This window comes from Acinonyx jubatus, chromosome D3 (genome assembly GCF_027475565.1).
Source record: "Acinonyx jubatus isolate Ajub_Pintada_27869175 chromosome D3, VMU_Ajub_asm_v1.0, whole genome shotgun sequence".
Classification (NCBI taxonomy): domain Eukaryota; kingdom Metazoa; phylum Chordata; class Mammalia; order Carnivora; family Felidae; genus Acinonyx; species Acinonyx jubatus.
This window is the reverse complement of record NC_069392.1, coordinates 9,566,483-9,582,949: the sequence shown is the minus strand read 5'-3', so window position 1 is coordinate 9,582,949 and position 16,467 is coordinate 9,566,483. Positions and strand designations below refer to the sequence as shown.

Genomic DNA, 16,467 nt, shown 5'->3' with positions numbered 1-16,467 from the left:
CTTAAATTCCACATATGAGTGAAATCATATGATGCTTGTGTTTCTCTGACTTATCTCGTTTAGCATAATACACTCTAGTTCCCATCCATGTTGTTGCAAATGGTAAGATTTCATTCTTTTTGATTGCTGAATAATATTCCTTTGTGTTTATATAGCACATCTTCTTTATCCATTGATCAGTGGATGTTTGGGCTCTTTTCCATAATTTGGCTATTGTTGATTGTGCTGCTGTAAACATTAGGATGCATGTACCCCTTCGAATCAGCATTTTTGTATCCTTTGGGTAAATACTTAGTAGTGCAATTGCTGAGTTGTGGGGTAGTTCTATTTTTATTTATTTTTTTGAGGAATCTTCATACTGTTTTCCAGAGTGGCTGTACCAGTTTGCATTCCCATCAACAGTACAACAGGGCTCCCCTTTCTCCACATCCTCACCAATATCTGTTGTTGCATGAGTTAATTTTAGCTATTCTGACAGGTGTGAGGTGGTATCTCATTGTAGTTTTGATTTGTATTTCCGTGAAGATGAATGACGTTGAGCATCTTTTCATGTGTGTGTTAGCCATCTGGATGTCTTCTTTGGAAACATGTCTATTCATGTCTTCTGCTCATTTCTTCACAGGATTATTTGTTTTTTGGGTGTTGAGTTCGACAAATTCTTTATACATTTTGGATACTAACACTTTATCCAATATGTCATTTGCAAATATCTTCTTTCATTCCATCTGTTGCCTTTTAGTTTTGTTGATTGTTTCCTTTATTGGGCAGAAGCTTTTTATCTTGATGAGGTCCCAGTAGTTCATTTTTGCTTTTGTTTCCCTTGTCTCAAGAGACACATCTAGTAAGAAGTTTCTGTGGCCAGTTCAAAGCAGTTGCTGCCTGTTTTCTCCTCCAGGATTTTGATGGTTTCCTGTCTTATGTTTAGGTCTTTCATCCATTTTGAATTTATTTTTGTGTATGGTGTAAGAAAGTGGTCCAGTTCCATTCTTCTGCATGTCATTGGCCAGTTTTCCCAGCACCATTTGCTGAAGAGACTGCTTTTTTTTCCCATTTAACCAGCAAGTTTTATCAGAGTCCTAGAGTATAATTTGTTCAAACCAGGAGTGGTGGATTCATTTAGAGTAGTCAGGTGCTCTCTTATAATCTTTATCGTCAGTTCCCTCTTACAGTGTTTGTTTTACACTTTTTGTTCTAAATATTTTTCTTTTCAGTAGGAAAGACAGAAACATGTTATCCGTTAATCATTACACAATGAATTTCAGCAATGGGATATTTACTGTGTTCCTCTAAAATTCGCCTATTTACAATTCATCCTTTTAAAGTATACAATTCAGGGGTGTCTGGGTGGCTCAGTCAGTTGAGCGTCCAACTCTTGATTTTGACTCAGGTCTTGATCTCACGGTTTGTGGGTTTGAACCCCATGTCAGGCTCTGCACTGGCAGTGCAGAGCCTGCTTGGGATTCTCTCTCTTCCTCTCTCTTTCTCTGCCCCACCCCCACTCATGTGCGCTCGCTCTCTCTCTCTCTCTCTCTCTCAAAATAAATAAACTTTAAAGTGTACAATTCACTGGGTTTTAGCATATTCATAAAGTGTGCAACCATCACCGCTATCTTAATTTTAGAATATTTTTGTCACCCTAAAAAGTCTCTTGCCCATCAGCAGTCGCTTCCCATTTTCTCTCAAATTACCTTCTTAGTCCTAGGCAACTACTAATGTACTTTGTGTCTGTAAATTTGCTTATTTTGGATATTTCATATGAATGGAATCATACAATTTGTGGTCTTTTGTGATGGACTTCTTTCATTTAGCATAATGTTTTCAAGGTTCATCATGTTGTAAAATGCATCAGTACTTCTTTTAATCGCTGACTAACATTTCATTATATGGATATACTATATTTTATCCATTTACCAGTTGATGGAACATTTGTGTTGTTTCTACCTTTTTTCTTTTATGAATAACACTGTTATGAATATTTGTGTCCAAGTTTTTGTGTGGACATATGTTTAATTTCTCTTGGGTGTATACCTAGACGTAGAACTGAGTTTATACCTAGGAGCTGAGTAATATAGTATATGTTTAACCTTTTGAGGAACAGCCAAAGTGGCTGCAGTACTTTACATTCTCTCCAGCAGTGTATAAGGGTTTCTCTTTCTCCACATTTTCATCAACATTTGCTGTTCTCTATCTTTTTTATTATAGCTATTCTGGTAGGTGTGAAATAGCATCTCATTGTGATTTTTTTTTTTTTCAAGTAGGCTTCACTCCCTGCGTGGAGCCCAGCAAAGACTTGAACTCATGACCCTGAGATCAAGACCTGAGCTGAGATCAGGAGTCAGACGTTTAACCAGCTGAGCCACCCAGGCACCCCAGCATCTCATTGTGATTTTAATTTTTACTTCTTTTTTTTTTTTAAAGTTCTTTTTAATGTTTATTTATTTTTGAGAGAGAGAGAGACAGAATTGGAAGCAGGTTCCAGGCTCTGAGCTGTCTGATGTGGGGCTCAAACCCACAAACCATGAGATTGTGACCTGAGTCGAAGTCAGATGCTTACCGACTGAGCCACCCAGGTGCCTCTTAATTTGTATTTCCCTGATGGTTTATGGTGTTAATCATCTTTTCATGTGATTTTAGTCATTTTTTTATTTGGGGGGAGAAATGTCTATTTAAAACCTTTGCCCTTTTTTAAATTGGGTTGTATTTTTATTATTGAATTGTAGGAGTTGTTTTTTATATTCTCAGTGTAAGTCCCTTATCAGATACGTGCTTTATAAATATATTTTTTTCCTGTGGATTGTCTTTTCACTTTCTTGATGGTATCCTTTGAAGCACAAACATTTTTAAACAATTTTAATAAAGACCAAAAGACCAATGTATTATTTCTTTTTTTCCTTATGCATTTGTAGTCATATCTAAGAAGCAATTGCCTAATAAAAGAGCTTCCTCAATGTCACAATAATTTTTTGAAATTATCTTTTCCTGCCTTCTTATTAACCAGGTCTCTGTTAGAATATTGTATGGGTTATGTGAGAACTATGAAGTCAGAATAACTGAATTTGAATATTGGTATTACCACATGATAACTTTGTAACCATTGGGAAGTGGTTTCTTTTTTTTTTTTTTTAGGAGATAAAAGTTCATTGAATACACTGCAAGGAAGTGGCAGGCAGGATAGCAAAGCACAGACTATTGTCAACCTTTTTTTTTTTAAGTTTATTTTGTTGGGGGGAGGGGTATAGAAAGAAGGAGAGACTGAATCACAAGCAGGGTCTGCACTGTAGGGCAGAGCCAAATGTGGGGCTTGATCCCATGAAACTTGAGATGATGATCTAAGCCAAAATCAAGAGTCAGACACACAACTGACTGAGCCACCCAGGCACCCCCAAAGGGAAGTGACTTCTTTAAGCCTCAGTTTCTTCATCTGAAAAATGGGAATATTACTCGGGTGCCTGGCTAGCTCATTTGGTAGAGCTTGTGAGTCTTGATCTTGCTGTTGTAAGTTCAAGCCCCACATTGGGAGTAGAGCCTACTAAAAAAATTTTTTTTCATGGGACTATTACTTACCTCAAAGGTTGTGTTGAGGATTAAAATGCTTAGCATAGAGGGGCGCCTGGGTGGCTCAGTTGGTTGAATGTTCAATTTCGGCTCAAGTCATGATCTTATGGTTCGTGGGTTCAAGGCCCGCATCAGGCTCTCTGCTCTCAGTGCAAAGCCCGCTTTGAATCATCTGTCCTCCTCTCTTTCTGCCCCTCCCTCTCTCTCTCTCTCTAAAAAATAAACATTTGAAAAAAAAAATAAAATGCTTAGCATAAAGCCTTACCCATAGAAAGTACTTGATAATTGGTAGCTATTAATACTAGAAATCTTTAAATACAGTTTTTTAAACTATATTTAAAATAAAAATATTTTACTAGGTAAGTGTTTTTCTTGACTTTGTATCCACAGTAGTAACTTGCTCATGGTAGAGGTTTAATGAATATCTGTTAATTTGATTTATAAAATGTAGCAGCCCATTACATTAAGTGAGCTGTGATGTATTTTTTAAAAAAATGCTTATTTATTTTGAGAGAGAGAGTGCATGAAGGTGTGCACACGTGCAATCAGGGTAGGGGTAGAGAGAGAATCCGAAGCGGGCTCCGACACTGGGCTCAGTCCCATGAACTGTGAGATCATGACCTGAGCCAAAACTAAGAGTTGGAAGCTTAACTGACTGAGCCACCCAGGCTCCCTGAGCTGTGATATATTTGAACTTACTAAGAAACTAAGTAAAAAGAGAAAACTAAAAATAAGTACCACCCGCTTCATTTGTGCGTGGATTAGCCCTTGCAGAAAAGGAAGATGGGAAGATTATATTTCCAAAGACATTTCAAGGGGGAACACTGCTTAATATACAAAAAGCAGGGGGCTAATTTAGAGAGAAAAATGGAAAAGTAAATCCCTGAATGGGAATTTGGTCAGTGGCATAAGACATTTTAGAAGAAATGCCAAAAGAGAAAAATCGTTATGTCAAGAGCAGCAGACTGATTTGGCATGGCTGTTTGCCAAACAATTTGAGATTTGTTCTTGATTGAGACAAGAGTCCTTTGTCTAAAAGCATTCTCTTATCACTTGGTGAGACTGTCATTAGTTCCCTCACCCTTATTAGATAGATGTATGATTAGAGGCCTCAGAACACTCTCTGAGACCTTATGGTAGGGATTTTTGATCCAGAAATTTACTTGTATTTTTTTAAATTTGTTTATCTAATAATTTAAGCAAAGTGGTTAGAGCGTACCTCCACTTAACAGTTTCCCATCAGAACCTATTTAATGATATCCCTTCTTCTACTCCACACTAGATTCTTAACCTCACTTGAATAAAAGAATCAGTTTAAATTACTGAACCCATGCAAATGATCCAATTTATGTTATCAGTTAATATTTGTAGAATGTATGAAAGTATGCTTAGATGAAATGTAAATGGTTACATAAATGAAATGGTCTTCCTTCTCTGCTTTCTCTGTACTCTAGTCTTTGTCCAAATTTCACCAGTTCTTCCAAATTGGTTCAAACGACAGTGTATTTTTTTTAATCAGATAATTTGAGATTTTGGTATAAAGGCCATTTTTCCTACTGTATTATAAGCTCCTGGAAGTCTTGGTCTGTCTCTTGTCTTTATAGCTTCTGTAGCATAATGTTTTGCACAGAGTTGATATGTAAATATAAGTATATTAAATGAATCATGTAACTTAATGTATTTCTGGTGGGAATTTTTGGTATAGAATATTTAAGATGTTACTATTAACTATGAGATATTAACAACAACTTCTCTTCACAGCTTTTCTTGGTATTACTAAAAATTTATTGGTCGCTTCAATATACAGTCTCCCTTTTCTGCCACAGGCTTTTGTCCCTAAACATGGCAAGCTTTAAGCAGATCTCTCTTCTTCCTTATTTTTCTCTTTGTTCTGTTCCATTTCTCTCTTGCAGCTCTATTTATCTTTTCATTATGACTCATTCTATTTTTTATCATTCCTGCCTCTTGCCCCTTCTTACAATTCCTAATGCTTTTTAGAACTTTGTTTCCTTGTCACCTGCTCTTTCTATTTTTGTTCTTTCTGCTTGGCTTTCTCCTCCACTTGTCGCCACCTTCTCTCCTTGTCCTCAAGATACAGGGCTGGATTGGGTAGGGAGGAGCCCAGCTGGGCTAGGGGTGGAGCCACCAGTTCAGTGTTTAGGGACTCAGAACCTGAGAAGGATCACGTTCGTTAAGCATAGCTGGGGCTGAAGTCCCTATGGCCTTCCGGCTGGAGGCTAGCATTCTGGAGGACAGTTGGGACTTGGTAAGCCTAGAAGTTGTCCCTTTCCTTTTTTTGCTTCCCGTTTCTTCCTCCTTGTTTTGTATTTCTCACTCACAGTATCTCTTGACTATTAACTTTTTTCTTCCCATTTTTTATTGCTTACTATTCTATTTTCTCTCTGTGTAGCTGTCCATCAACTCTATTTAGTATTTGTTTGCTTTTCCTATTACCCATTCTTTTTGCACATCTATCTCTTCTCTCTCAAAATTTAACCTTATCTACCTCTTCTCCATTTTGTTCTTTCCTTTGTAGATTTTCTCATCCAGTTCTCTTTACATTTAGTCATTTTGTATCCACCTCTCTATTCTTTTTATCTTACTGGTTCCCAGAGATGGAGCAATAAGAGAGTAAATAAGGAGCCACCCTGCCTTTCCAGGGGCCTTTCTACTCATTCTCAGACCCGTAGGGTATTTTGATAGGCACTGAAGAGTTTGCTCTGCACAGATATTTAATAAACAGTGAAAATGGAGTAAGGTTGAATCTTAAATGTAAAAGACTTAATTTTATTCTCACTTTGTTTTTATTTAGATTTTCTCTGCAATACAGTGGATACAATTTGTTATGGCTACTCTGAGGTAGGTTTATTTAATCTCATGTACTATAACTTTATTGTAAGCAAAACTGTAGAATTCTGAAGTTTTCTACTTTTTTCCCCTAGGTATTTGTTTATACTCTTAAGAGAGAAATGCTGTTCTTTACCATGTTGACATTTTCTTAATGTTTTATGTATTTACTTTTTATGAGAGAGAGCATGCATATGTGTGCATGCAGGGGAGGGGCAGAGAGAGAGTGGGACAGAGGATCCAAAGCGGGCCTACGCTGACAGCAGAGAGACTGACACTGGGCTTGAACTCACGAACTGTGAGATCACGATCTGAGCCAAAGTTGGATGCTCAACCAACTGAGCCCCACAGGTGCCCCACCATGTTGACATTTTCTGATTCATAACATGTAGCGTCAACAACAACAAAAAAAGCAGATTGAGAGATAACATCTGAAAGTCAAAGGACTTAGGATTGATTTGCAAAGTCAGTAGCAAAGTGCTTGCTTTGGCAGCACATGTACTAAGAATTGGAATGAAACAGAAGAGAGTAGCATGGCCCCTACACAAGGATGACACACAAATTCATGAAGCGTTTCATATTTTAGAAAAATGTGCAGCTTATTTTGCACCTATTATATATCAATAAAGCTGTAAAAAATTATTAGCAAAGATGAAGGTGCCCCAGTAGTCCTGTTTTAATGATCACCTTCTATCTGTCAGTGTTATAGGTTCAAGTTCACTTATTGCCTCTGCTGTATTCCAGAATATACAGAAATCTCCTGAGGTGAGCAGTCTCTTTTTGTGGTGGATTTGAACTTTTAGTGACTTAGCCTTTGATGTTCGTTTGTTTTTTTGAGAGAGAAAGAGAGACAGAGCATAAGTTGGGGAGGGGCAGAGAAAGAGGGAGACACAGAACCTGAGGCAGGCTCCAGGCTCTGAGCTGTCAGCACAGAGCCTGATGCGGAGCTGGAACTCACAGACCACAAGATCATGACCTGAGCTGAAGTCTGATGCTTAACCGACTGAGCCATCGAGGCACTCCGGGAGTTAAGACTTTGAAATAAATAAGAGAAATGTCACCTGTAAATAATGGAATAATTCTATGAATTACTTGTAAATTTGTCATTATGATACATTGAGATATTTTACTTTTTAAAAAAGTTTTATTTATTTATTTTGAGAGAGAGAGAGAGAGAGCCCCCTGCACGTGCAAGTTGGGGAAGGGCAGAGAGAGAGGGAGAGAAAGAATTCCAAGCAGGTTCTGCACTGTCAGCATGAACACAGCCCCCAAATTCACAAACTGTGAGATCATGACCTGAGCCAAAATCAGGAGTTAGACGCTCAACCGCCTGAGCCACCCATTGATATTTTAGGCACAGTCAATAGTTTTCCCTTTTCTTCTAAGTAATTGTTTTTAACTGTAACTGACTGTGGAGAGATTGCCTACTAAATGTGCATTTTTTTTCTTTGCTATGCATTGATTATTAAAGTTAAGGAAACAGAGTGCTGTGTGAAGCCTATATTAACTCTAAGCACAGTAGGGTCCTGTCAAGAGGTGAGTTTTCTGATATTGATATCTTGGTAAAATTGTTAATGGAGCTAGGAAATAGTTCAGAGACTTTGTTGTACAAAAGATACTAGTTTTGCTGTTCAGGCCTTCTAGGAAATTACAATACATCTTATGTAAAATTATTTATACCAAAAAGATCAAGTAAAAAATCTTCCTGTTATTGAGGTACAACTGACAAACAAAAAACCTTCCTGATTGAGAGAGGACTAGGAAGAGTGATGTATTTCCTAGCTACAAAAAGATTTTAACAGGGGCGCCTGGGTGGCTCAGTCGGTTGAGCGTCCGACTTCAGCTCAGGTCATGATCTCACGGTTCATGAATTCGAGCCCCGCGTCGGACTCTGTGCTGACAGCTCAGAGCCTGGAGCCTATTTCAGTTTCTGTCTCCCTCTATCTCTGACCCTCCCCCATTCATGCTCTGTCTTTCTCTGTCTCAAAAATAAAAATAAACGTTAAAAAAAAAAGATTTTAAGAGAAATGTGAATACTGTTTCTCTACCCAGGCCAAATGGCAGAAAATTAGACAAAATGTAGTTCAGGACATATATGGGAGAGCTTTTGCATGTGGAAAATGTCAGGTTTTATTGGTCCACTTTAATAATCAAAATAGCTTTGTATGTTGAACACTTTCTGAGTTCTAAGCTGGGTGCTTCACAAACTTTATCTTATTGGCCCTCACCACTCTCCCATGAGAATAATGGTAATAGCTCCATTTTACCGATGAAGGAATTGAGGCTCAAAGTTATGAAATAATTTGTTCATGTTTCACAGTAAGTAGCAGAACAGAGATTTTCAAAAGTCCCAACTTTTTTTTTAAATGTTTGTTTATTTTTGAGAGAGCATGAGTGGGGGAGGGACACAGAGAGAGGGGGACAGAGAATCCAAAGCGGGCTGCAAGCCCAATGCAGGGTTTGAACTCGTGAACCATGATGTCATGACCTGAGCCAAAGTTGGATGCTCAACTAACTGAGCCACCCAGGTGCCCCTCAGAAGCCCAACTCTTAACTACAGTCCCCTTTCAAAGTAAACATTATGTTTATTATTTATTATATTCTAGACAGATACGCAATTTTAAATACATTTTCCATTCAATCCTTAAAACAACTTTGTGAGGTACATATTACTAATCTGATTTTATAGTGAGGAAATGGAATCCTAGTAAGGTTGAGGGACTTTACTAAGGTCTTATAGCCAGGAAGTTGTTAAAGCCAGAATTTGAGTACAGGATTGCCTTCTTCCAAAGCCTTTCACCATATATACTTTTTAAACCACTGAAGTATGATACCTAATGAAGATAGAGTTTTAAATTTCAGATGTAGAATGTGACTCTGTAAGTAAAACTAGAAAATGGAAGTCTTGATACTATATTGTCATTGTCTGCCAAAGTAATTTTAGGCCACACATCTTCCCATGATTCAGATTTCCCTAATGTTTCTCTCCTTTGCTGAAATTTGAATTGATATGTGTTTAAATCAGTAACGCATTAGTTACATAGTAGAGAGAGCTAAACAGAGATTCTCCGTCTCTGCATTATTGATCTGTTTGGCTGGATGAATATTTTTTATGGGAGGTTGTTCTGCAAATTAGGATGTTTACCAAACTTTACCCACTAGCTAGAAGCTAATCTCCTCCCCCCACCCCTGGGATTGTAAAAACCAAAATATCTTCAAATATTGCCAGATGTCTCCTGGAGGAGGCACAATAGCTCCTGGCTGAGAACCACTGCTCTAAAGGTGACCTCTCACATGATAGTGGGTTGGAGCTTTATAAAGATATGACCTGTAGTTTGGCCTAGGATGTGACCTTTAGTTTCTCTGGCTTTAGTTCTTATACCTTTCACACAACCTGAGCCTAAAGGACTTTAGCAATCACTAGTTCACTGGTTCCCACACATTCTGTTTTCTTGGTGTAGGAAACATTCCAATTTTTCCAGGTTAAGAATGTTAGTCATTTTCCACTGTATTCCTTTATTCTTCACCAAAGAACATTTTTAACAGCATAAAATGAAAGGCTAATATGAAAAAGACAAAAATAGTCTATTAAGTTAAAAACAAATACAGTAAACTGGAAAAATCCATGGGGAACCTTTGAGGGAACTAGCTGATAAAACAGTGACTCAAGAGAGGCAACCTGAAGAGAGAAGAAAGTGGCCCAGGCCAGCCAATGTTAAAAAACACTCAAGGGGCTCCAGGGTGGCTGAGTTGGTTAGGCGTCCACACAGGCCCAGTGAGAAGCCCAATGCAGGCCTCGAATTCGCTAACCATGAGATCATGACCCAAGCCAAAATCTAGAGTCAGACGCTTAACTGACTGAGCCACCCAGGCACCCCTAAGGATCACTTTTGATATTCTGTTGATTTCACTTGAATAGAAATATTGGGAAGCAGTTTTAGAAGAGTGTTAATAAGAACTGTTTTAAGTCTTTGATCTCACCAGGGAAAGCCTTTCATTCAGAGCGTTTCCTCCCCTCTTCACCTCTTATCCTGCTCTTGATTTAATTAGGTTCAAATTAGGCATGTTTTCTTAAAAGAGTTTTTGCTTTCATATTTAGGACTATGTCTTATGCTTTTTTGTGTCTTCTGTATTACCACACATTGTGCTGATTGTACTTTTCCTTAAACCATGGGTTACACCGTACTTTTCTTTGTATTACCTTTGACATGAAACACAGGCAGGGTGAAATTTTTCTTGATTTCAACAATGGGTACTCAGTTAATTTTTGTTGTTTGTGACTGATTTTATCTCCTGTTACTAGAACTCATGGTTTTGTAATCATGAGTGAAAATATATAAACCTCTTTTTATCCATTTCCCTGCCAAAGACTTGAGGTATGCTTTAATGGCAAACAGTTCTCTCTATATAAGGCTATTTATTGCATCAATAACCATAAATAAAATTACATTCTTGCTCACAAAAGCCTGTTGGCTGATTTTCTCTTCCAGAGTTTGTGTTCAGTTTTAATTTTTTACCCATTAACAGTTATAAACTTGTGGGAGGTCATGGGCCAGTAGAATCTATGAATGTGCCATCTGGATACAATTTTAGCAGGCTTACCCAGAGCAAAGGCTATATATGGTTAAAATAATAATCACATCTGATATTTATTAAATATAATTTAAAATGTTATTTCACTTGTTTTTGTTTCTGTTTGCCAAAGCAACTTGACCATTTACTTCTCTTTCCAGCGTATTAGTATCTTAGCTTTCCTCTCGTTTGGAAGAGGGTTATGAGAAAAATTCCCTTTTGTACAGCTGAGATTGGTTTTTATATTGAGTAGTATATGATGATAACTTTAAAAAATTTTTAATTTACTTTTTATTTTGATATATATCAGATGTAAATTAGAATTCATAAAACATGTATGTATTGTTTAAAGAATGATTATAACCACTAAGGAGAAGAAATAGAAATTGCCTATACCCCAAAACAAACCTGTGCACCTTACTGGTTATAATTTTCTTCCTCACCTCTGGAGGTAACCACTATCCAGACTTTTGGGATCTTAATTTCTTTGTTTTTATTTACAGTTTTGTCAGTAATGTATGTATTTCTAAACAATTTAGTTCAGCTTGTTTTTGAACTTCTTATAAATGGATTAATACTGTATATGTTTTTTAATATATATATTGTTTTGTGGTTTGCTGTTTTTTGTCAGTATTATTTGTGAGATTTACCCATGTTATGTATAGTTCTGGTTCATTTCATTTTCATTGGTGTTTAGCATTTTGTATTATGAATTTACCACAATTTATGTATCTAGGTTGCTATAAACAATCTTGTATATGTCTTCTGGTGCATACATGCACACATTTCTCTAGTGTATTTACCTAATAATGGAATTGTTATAGGAGATGCATGTCTCCTAGATAAACCAAACTTTTTCCAAATGGTTCTGCTAGAAGGGTCTTTACCCGGTTGCTTCATGTTTCCATTAATACTTAATATTGTCAGACCTAAAAGATTTTTGCCATGAATATATAATTTTTTCTTACCGTGAATTTAATTTTCATTTCCTTGATTACTAATGAGGTTAGGCATATTTTCATATATTTATGACCATTTGGACTTCCTGTTAAGCACCTGTCCAAATCTTTTGCCCATTGTTTTCTATGTATATATTTTTTATTGCTTTCTAAGAGGTTTTGTTTTGTTTTGTTTTTGTTTTTCATATTGTTTTGATGCTGGTCCTTTGTCAGTTTTATGTGTTGCAAATATTTTCTCCCATTTTGTGTCATGTCTTTTCACTTTCTTTTTCTTAAGTAGGCTCCACACTAGGCGCCCCTCTTTTTACTTTCTTTATAGTGTCCTTTGATACATTTTTCTTTTTTTTTAAAATTTTTTATAACTTTTTTTAACATTTATTTATTTTTGAGACAGAGAGAGAGCATGAACAGCGGAGGGTCAGAGAAAGAGGGAGACACAGAATCTGAAACAGGCTCCAGGCTCTGAGCTGTCAGCACAGAGTCCGATGCGGGGCTCGAACTCACGAACCGTGAGATCATGACCTGAGCCGAAGTTGGACACTCAACCGACTGAGCCACCCAGGCGCCCCGATACATTTTTCTTTTTAGCAGGTTGGATTTTTATCCTTTAGAGCCTTTTTGTTTTGTGTGGAAAACTTTCTGGCCAGAAATTAAAGACATTCTCCTCTGTTATCTAAAAAAAATTTTTTTATGGTTTTTGCCTTTCATATTTAGGTGTTTAATCCAGTTGGAACTTACTTTTTGAGTATGTGAGATAGAAAGTAGGGGTTTGGGGCACCTGGGTGGCTCAGTCATTTAAGTGTCCAACTCTTGATTTCAGCTTAGGTCATGATCTCATGGTTCATGAGTTCAAGCCCTATATCGGTCTCTATGCTGTCAGTGTGGAGCCTGCTTGGGATTCTCTCTTTCCTTTTCTCTCTCTGCCCCTCCCCTGCTCACGTGCTCACTCCTTCTCTTTTTCAAGAATAAATACATTAAAAAAAAAAAGAAAGTAGGGGTCCAGTTTTATTTTTATCTATATAGATTCCCAGTTGTTCCAACATCATATTTTGAAAACACTATCCTTTCACCATCTCATGGGGTGTATGGCTGGCTCAGTTGGTAGACTTTGTGACTCTTGATCTCAGGGTTATGAGTTCAAGTCTCTACACCATTGGGTGTAGAGATTACTATAATAATAATAATAATAATAATAATAATAATAATGATATAAAAGTGTTTTAAAAAAGCTATCTCCATCATGTATCAAAAATCTACATATATGCTTAGATTTGTTTGAGCTCTGTATTCTGTTCCATTTGTCTATTTGTCTATCCTTGTGCTAGTGCCACAGTATCTGCACTCTAGATTTATATTAAATTTTGACGTGTAGGACAAGTCACCTTTCTCCTTTTTTGTCAAGAATGTCATAGTTATCTTGATAGTTTGTATTTCTGTATCAGATGTAGAGCCAACTTGTCAAGTTCCATGAGAAGATATGTTGAGGTATAGCTGAGATTGCATTTAATCTGTATATCAATTTAGGGAGAACCAACATTTTTGTAATTTTCCATCTTAAAATCCATGAGCATGGTATATTTCTTCACTGTTGTAGATCTTTTTTGATGTCTCTCAATGAACATTTTACAATTTTATCTGTAGGAGAACCAAATGTTTTTTTAGAAAAGTGGGAGTAGGGAGGCGAAAAGGGAAAGGATACTAGAAAGTGACAAAGAGGGGCACCTGGGTGGCTTTGTTGGTTAAGCATCCGACTTCAGCTAAGGTCATGATCTCTGGTTTGTGGATTTGAGCCCCACATCAGGCTCTGCACTGACAGCTCAGAGCCTGTAGCCTGCTTCAGATTCTGTGTCTTCCTCTTTCTCTCTGCCCCTCTCCATGTATGTTCTCTCTCTCTTTCTCAAAAATAAATAGATAAAACATTAAAAAAAAGTGACAAAGACAGACTTCACTGAGGGGGACAGAAATTGAGAGACAGCATACACAATTCATACTGGTATTTTTTTCCACTCTGAGTTTTCATTGATGAAATAAGGTGAATAAGGCCTGAGGATCTAATGTGTAGTGTGGTGACTATTGTTGTTATATAATTGAAATTTGCTAAGAGAATAGAACTTAAATGTTCTCACCAAAAAAAAAAAAAAAAAAGGAAATATGTGTGGTGATGGAGATGTTAACTTGGGGAAATGCTTTCACAATGTATACATATATGAACAGAAATCACACTGCATGCTTTAAATATCTTATAATTTTTCAGTAAAGAATAAAACAAATGTAAATTAAACTTAAGATTTAAAAAACCCTGTTTTTATTTTCTTTAAGTCCTCAACAATATCCCTAGACACTCAGCTGATGATCTCATTTCCTACTATTAGAAGATGTTGGCTATGCAACTAGAGCACTTTTAATTTTCTATTTGTGGTGTGTCTCCATTGCAGAATTTTTCATCTGTCCATTCTTTCCTTTCACCCTAAATCTGAGGAAGGAATATGTATTCCTTGTGAGGAAGAAGTTCCCATGCTAATCTATCCATGAGTACTCTGATTCCAGGGCATTTGGGATAGTTGCAATTACAGATTCCTTCCTGCCTGGAGTATTCCTTTACACTCTCCACAGTCAGCCAATGGGCAGAGGCCCCAGATAAATGATGCCCACGTTTCTACTAGAAAGGTGTAACACAAAAATAATTGATTGTTACATGCTCTTGGCTACATCATTTATGAAATGAAGCTCTTGTTGCTTTGACAGATAAGGCCACTCTTTTATATGAGCTTTTCTGACCTCCTCCTGGGGATATGCCGGCTCATTGAGGCACTTCTCTATGGAACTTCAGCAGCCAATAAGGACATTGTTTGCTATAATCTGCAAGCAGTTGGACAGGTGAGTGGTCCTACACTGTGATTGTATCTTGTAAGACAAGAATACTCATACCTAAATAAAAAGCAAAGATAGTCCATCTTGGGAAGTAGGACCCCTCTGTTTATTGTTAGACTTTGAAACAATAGCTCTTATTGTTTTCCGTATTAAAAAAAAAAAACAAACACTACTTATCATAGAAAATGCGGAAAATTCAGAGAAGCAAAAAGATAATTAAAATCACCCAGACATAATCACTCTTTAATATTTTAGTATAGATCTTTTCAATCTTTTTCTCTGTAGGTATATGCATTTTAAAACAAAAGAAGACATTAATACTTTCTGTAATTTGCTTTTGTTATCCAACATATCCAACATATTGTGAATGTATTTCCATGTAATGAAACATTCTTTAACAGTATCTTTTGAGATTAATGCATGTTTTTTATTAAAGGAATAGAGTAAACATTGGCTTTGGGAAATATTACAGATCATGATGTTTGGGTTATAGATCTTTCACAGATTTTATCAGTGGATTAACCCACGCAGTACCATCTGTATATATAATGTTTCTTCTGTATTTCTCAGACTTGCTATATGAAAAAGTAGAGGTTAAAAAGTCTGTACTCATTGCTAGGTATTCCCTTTAGGATTTGTAACTAGAGGGAAAATTTCTTTCAGTTTAGTAGGAAATAACATGTAATTGGTGGTATGAAATCCAGGTACTAATATATGTTAACTATCTCATATGAATTTCAGTGTCATAGAAACATACTTTATTCAATCCTCCTAATACATCATAAATAGAGTAACATTGTATTGTTTCCTCAGATAAGGAAATGATATAGTTTTGGAAGTAAAAAAAATCTGCATAGAATTCATGACCTGAGCCGAAATCAAGAGTCAGCCATTCAACCAACTGAGCCACCCAGCTGCTTCTGAACAACATATATTTAAAGTGTACAATTTGATCTTTTTTATGTATACCCCTGTCAATTCATTACCGTAATCAAGATAACAAACATTTCTATTTTCCATCATCCCCCAAAATCATTTCAAGTGTATTTTCCTTTACCTCATGGAGCATATGAATAATAATAATAGTTGCTTTTTAAAATACTTGTTGGGTATTTCCAGTATCTGGCTCATTTCTGAGTTGGTGTTTATTGATTGTCTTCTCCCATGATAATGGGTGACAAATTTCTCGTATGTCAAGTAATTTAGGATTTCATCTTGGACATTGTGAATGCTATTTAGCATAGGCTCTTGTGGTTCAAATCTTAGTCTAGTTCTGTAAACTTTAACTATGCTGGTTTTGGGCTGTCATGTGCATGCACATTGTAGGGGTTAGGTTGAGACTTATATGGCATCATACACAGAATTAGGACATCTGCTTTTCTGGCTCTGTCACTTTTGGGATTCCCCCCACACTTTCCTGCCTGAAGGGGGACCTTCTCTGGTGGCCTAAAAGATAGGTTTCTATTAGAGTTTTAGGTTCTTCATTGAGAAGTATCATGATTGGGGTGCACACTTGAGGAAAAGCTATAAGAAAGCGAGAGAAAAAAAATTTGGAAAGCTCACTTTTGTGAAGTTTACTTCTCCATGTATGACTCCCATGTTTGATTTTGTTTACTTTTCAGAGTCTTCCAGAAGTTGATTTTTATAATTTTCCCAGAATTTT

General features: G+C 36.7%; 1 protein-coding gene and 1 non-coding gene across 18 annotated transcripts in view; both read left to right on the top strand.

The window, feature by feature from the left end:
- Nucleotides 1-16,467, top strand: part of TMEM116 (transmembrane protein 116) — a 163,698-nt gene that overhangs the window by 11,365 nt on the left and 135,866 nt on the right. For 7 of the 17 annotated variants that reach the window (XM_053205670.1, XM_053205667.1, XM_053205665.1 and 4 more), the window contains exons 1-4: nt 5,712-5,821; nt 6,368-6,414; nt 7,104-7,167; nt 14,679-14,810. In XM_053205670.1, coding sequence (XP_053061645.1) covers nt 5,774-5,821; nt 6,368-6,414; nt 7,104-7,167; nt 14,679-14,810 — 291 coding nt within the window. In that variant the 5' untranslated portion in view covers nt 5,712-5,773. Of the gene's footprint in view, nt 1-5,711; nt 5,822-6,367; nt 6,415-7,103; nt 7,168-14,678; nt 14,811-16,467 lie in introns of those variants that run through there. The other 10 variants (XM_027043839.2, XM_053205677.1, XM_053205676.1 and 7 more) reach the window with 6 other exon arrangements.
- On the top strand, nt 6,880-6,987 carry LOC113595186 (U6 spliceosomal RNA). The gene has a single exon (XR_003415676.1). It is a non-coding gene; the product is annotated as a U6 spliceosomal RNA (small nuclear RNA).